At 40.7% G+C, this 9168-nt stretch overlaps 1 protein-coding gene across 1 annotated transcript in view; it reads left to right on the forward strand.

Moving 5' to 3' along the window:
• Positions 1-2460, forward strand: part of LOC121863598 (cytochrome P450 2L1-like) — a 60122-nt gene extending 57662 nt beyond the window's left edge. The window contains exon 11 of the mRNA XM_042362324.1: positions 1870-2460. Coding sequence (XP_042218258.1) covers positions 1870-2060 — 191 coding nt within the window. The 3' untranslated portion in view covers positions 2061-2460. The remainder of the gene's footprint in view (positions 1-1869) is intronic.
• The last annotated feature ends 6708 nt before the right edge of the window (positions 2461-9168 follow it).

Below are 9168 nucleotides of genomic sequence, written 5' to 3' on the forward strand. Positions count from 1 at the left end.
CTAACGGTAAATACTATCTACAGAGTAACTGGCAACTCAGGAAGCCAGGGCTAACAACATCCGCCTTGACTCATGAGTGTTTTCAAAATTCTTGGTCCGGTGTGCCATACTGTAGGGACCCGTAAAGGTGAAGAATAATATTTTGCTGACTGTACATGCATACACCATGTTATTATTGATAAGTAGCCTACAGTATTATCGAAATAATGAAGTAGTTCTTTGATCACAACTGGTGCAGAATCAGCATTATAATAGGAATAATGTTGTGATTATTATATGGAAGATGTTTTATCATACTGGAAATACTACCTAGTCATTAATTATGACATAATATATAATGTGGAATAAGAAACTAATCATATAACCGGTACATTATCTCATTAAGTATTATAATCAATATTGTCAAGCTGAAATAACCAACAGTATCAGAGAAATACGACAAATGAGCTTCCTTAAAGGGGTGATGGCAGCCATTTGAATTATTAAAATTGTCAATTGGTGAGAACTCCACACCCACTTGGAACTGACCCTATGGAATAATAACGCAAAGAGAGAAAAAAAAACAATTATATCAAACAATTTGAGGTTCAGGTAAAATTTCCACTTTCTTCTTTTTCACTTTCCATCCTTGATCATCTCTTTGTTCTTCGTTATCGTGTTTACTGAGTGTTTTAAATACAAAAATGACAATTGTTTCAACACAGTGGCTGCAAATATGAAAAAAATTATAACTTCAGTTATTATATGCTTCTAAATAATAAAGAATCCAGTCTTGCTAGTAGTACAATTCTTCTAGCTCACCTCCCCCACTAGAACCTCAAACTCCTCTCACACCGGCCCCCGATCCGCTACTTCACGTCACCGGCGAATGCTTCGGATACGGCTTCATATTCCCGTGGTTCACAACTCTCAGAGACGAGGATTGACAACGTTGATTGTAGCAGGTAGAATGTGGGACGCTGTACATTTAAATTTATAAATCAGGAGGGCATTTCAGGTAAGATAGAAAATGTATGTCACTCTTTAAGAGAGAGAAAACTGGTCTCTAGTGGGTAAGTCAAGAATTTCACACATTTTTATGGACGAGGAGCATAATATGAATGAGGGTGGGCGTTAAAATATTATAGGTGCAACTGTGATTATTACATTAATTATTTATATAAATCCTTCTACCGATACTGTTATATGCTTAAATACCTTTGTTGTAGAATTTTGATAACATAACGTCAACAAGAATTGTACTGTCCCCTTCACTAGTGCGTTTACAAGGGTTCTTCATATAAACATTCTAGAAATCATTATTTTCTAAGAATTTTGTTTTAATATTCTTTTACTTTGATTTAATAGTATGTTTACTAAAGCGAGTTTCCTTCTGTCGAATGTAAACAAATACAGAGCTGCCACACTACACAAAACCTGACGAGCCACTGTAAATGCACTAATGAAGGGGAATGTACAGTCGGGGTCAAAAGTTCCTCCAGCCAAAAATGAAGCAGCATCGACGCCAAATGAGATGAAACAGTCAGGGTAAGTCAGCTCGGAGACACAGACCGGTGACTCAGTTTCACCTTGGGGAGCGAACTGTTGTCCCCGACTGTACATACCCGAGAGAAGGTGAGTTCAAGGGAGTGGGAGTTGAGGGCACCAGTTAGGAGTGTAGCACGTTCACCTCTCAGAAGTATTGTGCACTAACTCAAGAGTAATTAATGGCTGGGTTAGATGGCTGTACAGGTGAATCATGGGTTTGCTACCAGACCCAAGACCATACAGACAAATGGAAAGGCGATTCAGCTAATTCTATAAATTTATAGACCAATAATACTAATAAGAATTATTCATGTTGTTTATAGACATAACAATTTCTGCCAGGTAAACGCTCTTGTCTGGGCGAGGCTCTGGCGCGCATGGAGTTGTTCATCATTTCCACTACTGTGTTCCAGAGCCTTACCTTCTCTCAACCACCTGGCAAGAGGATTGATCTTCATTATAACCCAAAACTTTTCTTGACCCACCATCCCAAGATCCAGGATGTCCTGATCACCGTTCGCCCAGGATTCTGAAGAATATAAATACTATACGCACATACAGTAGATAGTGGTTTTTTTTTGTAAGTTATAACAGCATTGCAAGTCCATTATTCCACTACATATTTAAAAAAAATCCGGCTTTGGGAACAAATTTTCCGAGGTCTAAAATCGAGAGTATATTCTGAAAATGTCTTGAATAATGACGAAAGCTCAAGTATTTTGGGGAGGGACCAGACCTGACTCAATGTCAGGTGGAGGTAGGGTTGGGGATTAGTGGTCTCATATTATTGACTTTCTGATGGCATGTCAGGTGTCATGGGTTGAGTTAGGCTTACCCATGCAACCAACTCCAAGGTTTGTTTTACTAGAGATAAGAAACCCGGCGAGCCATGACTGCGACATATTTTTTTCCATAAGTGGTATGTTAGCCAGCCTATAGGGGGAGGCCAGTGAGACAGTGTTGTACTATTCATCGCCTCACACCCCAAAACCTCATTTTAAGTAGTATCCCTTAGGCCATGGGTTAGTTAAGACGTCGTCCCCATCCTCTCCCTCCTGAAGGGTACGGGACACCACACAAAGTCCTCCACCGCCACCCTGTCCTGTGGACCGTCGTCGACACGAGATTCAGTGTGTTAACCTAGGTTTGTTATCCCGTGGAAATATCATGTGTGGATGCCTGGTTGCGACAAGAGCAATCCAGGCTGGCCTATCAAACCTACAGTAAATGGTTTATCAATTCACGCTTACAGAGTTCTCCTGCATGACACCCGTCTACAGTGACCATGATCGACACGAAATTAAGTGTGTTAACCTAGGTATGTTATCCTCGTGGAAATATCACGCGTGAAAGACTGGTTGCGATAAAAATATTCCAGGCTGGCCTATTGCACCTAAGTGGTTAATTCAAGTCATGCTTACCAGTTCTCCTTGCCGCGACAATCGTCTACAGTGACTGTCAGTGACGCGAGACTATGTGTGGTAACCCTAGAGTACTTTTTTGTTATTCCCCGTGAAAGAAGTTCTTGTGCTGAAGCCTGGTTGCAACAAGAGCAATCCAGGCTGGCAGTAAATGTATCACTTGAAGAATTAGGGCTCTATTAAGTCATATCCATAGTACAGTAATCACATGTGTTCCCAAGTTGAAAATTCCCTCTTTTAGAAGATTAATTGTATTACAGCGTGAATGTGAGTGACTCATATATCCATACAAATTGTAAATCATTGTATTGGAGCTTGACAAATAAATGTAAGTGCAATTATCTGCCCGTATCTGTGATCCTATCTTATTATTACGAAAGGTAATGACTGATTGGTTATGTCAAAGTATAGCCAATAACTTAGATGGATGTTGGAAATTAATGGAACTCATTAAATCATCATTTATCAAGTATAAATCATGGAATGTCGGGTGGTGGAGTGAATTTCTACGTAGATACACCATAATCTCCTGTAAATAACCAGTGTGAAGGTATCAGACTCTACGGTAAGAAATATAAGAAACACAATATATTATAATCTTTATATAATATTATCCACACTTACACCACCACGATATAAAAACCATGACATCAGGTCACTCTTTCTTGGGAAGGGGATTAGTAGGTCTCATGACCTGAAGATGTCTTGAATAAGCACGAACCCTAAAGTATTTTAGAGAGATTGTGATATGTATAAGTTTAAATGAGCAAATTTTATCCCCTCAACATTACATTACATAACATTTTAAAATATGGAGTGAGAAAGCAGAAAGGTGTGGATGATTAGAAAGATGAAGTGGAAAGGAGTGGTAACATACACCAGTGTTCCCAAGCGATAAGCTTCTCAACAGCTGATTTTTTAATTCGCCTCCATGCAGTCATACAACAAGACCCTCACTGGATGCTTGTTGCCTTAATTCCCGCGTGTGCGTGCGTGTGTGTGTTTTAACTTGTCAAGTACATTGTAGATTTGAATAAGTTGATGAAGAGTTCGTTCAGGAGTCAGGTGGTGAGGTGATATGCCAAGATAGTAGACACTTACACAGCACACACATTAACAGCACTACCAAACCATTGTCTTATAACATTTTACATTATAATTTCTATTTTAAAATTAAATGATACATGGTGACTCAAAAGGGCTACTTTTGCACTTCGACAACTGATTAATGAATAAACCAGGGCATATGGAGACTCTTTATACACTAGTGATGACACAAAGCTTTGAAACTGCAACCACATAAATTATCACAACCTGTACTTGAAGGTACTATACTAAGTTAATTACTAAAATTATTATGTAAGGTGCAAATTAATGGATGATTATACTCAAATTAATCTCTATCATACAGGAATTTCAGCAATGCAAGTTATATTCTCCTAAGTCAAATCAGTTACATTTTATAAGCAAAACAATAAAACCCCTCTGCCTTTATCCTTAAGTACTGTATGGGTTAATCTCCCCCCCTCCCTCCCCTCCTTCCAGCCGGAGGTATAAGGGTCATATGGTGGGTAAAAGTGACAGCGAAGCCCCCAACCCAAACGACTAATTCACCATATGTAATAATAATAATAATAATAATTAATTAACGGTTTATTGAAAAAGTTCTGCAGCCCGAAGGCTGAAAATATACATTGGACATAAATGATTTATTACATACATTGGTGGTTTAACAAAAGCCTTCATTAGAGAAAGGTAAAGGAACATAGTGAACATACAGATTAATGTAGGTGTTGGGCAGCAAACACGTAGTGTAGTAACTCACTCCCAGATGGTGTTAAAAGGGACCTCACGTGGTGTAGTAGTTCCCTTTGTCGTGATCCCAATATCCTTTATACCTGGGGAGTGAAACCTACCCCAAGTTATCATCAAATAAAGGAACAAACAGGGAACACGGCAATAATTATCCCCACAAAAACCGACTCAACTGAATGTACTTGAATTAATAAGAATAAGTTGGAGTAAGTGAGTCACAAATGGGAAGATAATTAAATAATTCAATTTATGTTCTTAAAGGAGTACTGTCTAGCAACCATGGAATTTAAGGGAATAAGTGATTGTATAGTAAAATAAGAGTGTTGCCGGAAGGGTGAAAATATATCGTTAAGGAGTTAAATCAATGAATACTACTTAACATTAACTATATTAAACACAGACATCCCAATATATACACAGCAATCGCAACCAACTGGTTAATTCCTACCAAATAGGAGATTCCTTAACACCAGGATTCCTTCCTAGGCCTAAGTTACCGTGCCACTAATTACCAGATACCACTAGGGTATTGTAGATGACTGAACAAAGCACGTCTGTACTGGGTTGGTGTGGACACGTCCTACCTATAGCCTATACCAACGGTTACTGGAGAGAGTCTCTGACCAGCATTTAAGTGAGGAGCGTCTGAGATCACGTGACTCAGGACAGTTGCCAAATAGTCTTATAACTAATTAATACTACTCTTGGTTTGACTTAACAGAGTAACACAAATGATGCATATTAATGACATACATAGATAAACAATTAACCTAAGTAACCAAGAACAACAATAAGATAATAGTAAAAATAACAAGTTATTAATAGCTTGTGTGGAGTGGAGGCGTAAACAGATACCACACGACATGCTTGTTGCTGTGGGGTTATGGGCACATGACACCTCCCCCAAAAAAGTGAGCTTACAACTAACTGGAAGCGAAAATGGATATACAGCTACAGGGTGAAAGTAATAGCTAACACAATCAATTTAAATCAATATGAAGCAAAATAATTCATAATATAAACACAAGGTACTCAATGACAATAAAACAACGAAATAATTTACACACAGACATAGTTTCTAGATAATCAGACTCGAGAAAGTGCATCAGCCAACACGTTCTCTTTTCCGCGGATATGGGAAATGTTCAAGTTATAGGGCTGAAGTGAAAGAGCCCACCTCAAAAGTCTTTGGTTGGTATGTTTCATCCTGTCAACAAAAGTAAGTGGGTTATGATTAGTGAACACCTGAACGGGATCAGCAGTGCTGCCAACATGTACTATGAAGTTTTCTAGTGCCATGATCAGTGATAAAGCCTCCTTTTCAATGGTGGCATAGTTTTTTTTATATTTGTTAAATTTTCTAGAAAAATAACACAGTGGATGAAGCACTTGATCACTCTCACCCTCTTGCAGAAGCACAGCACCGGCGCCAGTTTCACTGGTGTCGACTTGGAGAGTAAACTGTTTCTGGAGGTCAGGGGCACGTTGTACAGGAGCATTTGCCAGCAGGGATTTTATATTCTCAAAAGATTCCTGGCAAGCCATAGACCACTTGAAGGTTTTCTTGCCACTCAGCAGGTCACTCATGGGAGAGACAACGGAGCAGAAGTTTGGGCAAAAACGGCGGTAGTACCCCGCCATACCCAGCAACCTCATCACACTCTTCTTATCGCCTGGCACTGGATACTGTTGAATTGCCTCAATTTTGGCTGCTATAGGCTGGACTTCCCCTTGTCCGACCACGTGCCCCAAGAAAGTGACGTGGGCATGGCCGAACTCATTTTTGACGAGGTTCACCGTCTGCTTGCTTGCAGCCAGTATGGAGAAAAGGGCTTGTAGACGACTCATGTGATCTTCCCAGGAACTGCTGAAGACGATGAGGTCGTCTAGGTAACAGCAGACACCTTCCAGACCAGATGTGATGTAATTCATGAGGCGTTGAAAGGTTGCAGGGGCGTTCCGCATACCAAAAGGAAGGACTGTGAATTGGTACAACCCCTCAGGAGTGACAAAAGCAGAGATGGCCCTAGAGAGTTCAGTCAGTCTTATCTGGTAGTAGCCCTGGAGGAGATCCAACTTGGTCACGTACATTGCTTGTCCAAGATCGTCGATCACGTCGTCGATGCGTGGCAAGGGATAACCGTCTGGTTCAGTGACAGCATTCACCTTGCAATAATCCACACACAGCCGCATCGACCCTTTCGGCTTTGGAACTAGAACAACAGGGATGCCCATGGACTGATGCTGGGCTCCACGAGGCCCAGCTCTTGAAGACGCTGCACCTCGGCTAGCACACTCTCCCGCTTGATGGCATTAAGACGGTAGGGATGCTGTCGGATTGGCTTGGATCCCCTGGTCTCAATGTCATGCTCCAACACCGAACAGGAGTGTGGGTGATCACCAACTATAATAAGATACTCCTGTAATAGAGATTTTATATTATTGGCTTGGTCACTAGAGAGATGCACAACTTAACACTGGGGTCCTCCAAGATAGTCGAGTTTTCCATTTTTACACTAGACCCATTCATTATTTCAGAAATACACTGGTCTTTATCATCCTTATACTCTGGCACAATGATACAAGTTGGCAAGGATTGATCAACACAAGCAACTGCTTTTCCCAGGGTTTCGTCACGAACATGATGACTTTAAACGATTGACATGGATAAGGCGTTTTTTCTTACGCCGTTCAGGGGTGCTAATTACATAATTCACGGCCCCCCGTTTTTCTAGTACTTCATATGGACCACTGTATTTAGATTTAAAAGGGTGATCATGTAAGGGCAGGAAGGCCAACACCTGCTTCCCCACTTGGAATTCTCTATGTTTTGCCTGATGGGCCTTATCAAAATGCAGTTTCATTTTCACCTGAGCACACCTTAAGTTGGACTGGGCAAGTTCTACAGCCAGACGCAACTTCTCCTTCAATTGGACCACATATGAAGCTAAGGGCGTCGCCCTCTGGTCACTCAACCAACACTCTTTTAACACCTTAAAAGGCCCTCACGCCTCATATCCATAGACGAGCTGGAAGGGCGAGAATCCTAGCGACTCTTGTTTAATGTCCCAAACAGCAAACAAAAGCAGGTAAACTCCCTCGTCCCAATCCTTCCCAGTCTCCAGACAGAAGGTGCGCAACATGAGTTTTAGTGTTTGGTGAAACCTCTCTACCACTCCCTGTGACTGAGGGTGATAGGCCGAAGACCTCGACTCCCGGACAGGCCCCCACTTGTCGTGATCCCAATATCCTTTATACCTGGGGATTGAAACCTACCCCAAGTTATCATCAAATAAAGGAACAAACAGGGAACACGGCAATAATTATCCCCACAAAAACCGACTCAACTGAATGTACTTGAATTAATAAGAATAAGTTGGAGTAAGTGAGTCACAAATGGGAAGACAATTAAATAATTCAATTTATGTTCTTAAAGGAGTACTGTCTAGCAACCATGGAATTTAAGGGAATAAGTGATTGTATAGTAAAATAAGAGTGATGCCGGAAGGGTGAAAATATACCATTAAGGAGTTAACTCAAATGAGTACTACTTAACATTAACTATATTAAACACAGACATCCCAATATATACACAGCAATCGCAACCAACTGGTTAATTCCTACCAAATAGGAGATTTCTTAACACCAGGAATCCTTCCTTGGCCTAAGTTAACGTGCCACTAATTACCAGATACCACTAGGGTATTGTAGATGACTGAACAAAGCATGTCTGTACTGGGTTGGTGTGGACACGTCCTACCTATAGCCTATACCAACGGTTACTGGAGAGAGAGTCTCTGACCAGCATATGAGTGAGGAGCGTCTTAGATCACATGACTCAGGACAGTTGCCAAATAGTCTTATAACTAATTAATACTACTCTTGGTTTGATAATAGCAAAAGGGTAGACAAAGGATGCGAGTTTTTGTTGTGTATAATAAAGTACCATAAATCCCTTAACAAAATATTCAGCTTATAAATTACCCTTAACCAAACTTAACCTAAACATTAACAGTATATACATATTAATAAAACATAAAACAATCGTGAAGCAAGGTGGACGTGGGGGAGGCAATATAAGATTACAAATACTTTAGTGAGGAGCTGAGATGGCTGACGAGTAAGGCTGAGTATTGTAGAAGACGGTAGGTAGTCACTGTGCAGTAGGTTTAGAGGATAGGTGATCCTGTGGTCACTTCCCAGAGTGTAGTGCTCTCTCCTCGAATTGGAGCTCACAAAGAAGACTTGGAGGAAGTGACGCAACAACCAGGATATGGAGAAGGGAAACCCCGGAGTGTTAACTAAGACGAGTCATACTCGTATCTCGTCCCTAGATGGCGTTGCTCGTGGTGCTGGGTAGGTAGATCAGGACAATTGGTGGAGGGGTTCGTAACATTATTAATTA

This window comes from Homarus americanus, unplaced genomic scaffold (assembly GCF_018991925.1).
Source record: "Homarus americanus isolate GMGI-L3 unplaced genomic scaffold, GMGI_Hamer_2.0 scaffold41366, whole genome shotgun sequence".
Lineage (NCBI taxonomy): Eukaryota > Metazoa > Arthropoda > Malacostraca > Decapoda > Nephropidae > Homarus > Homarus americanus.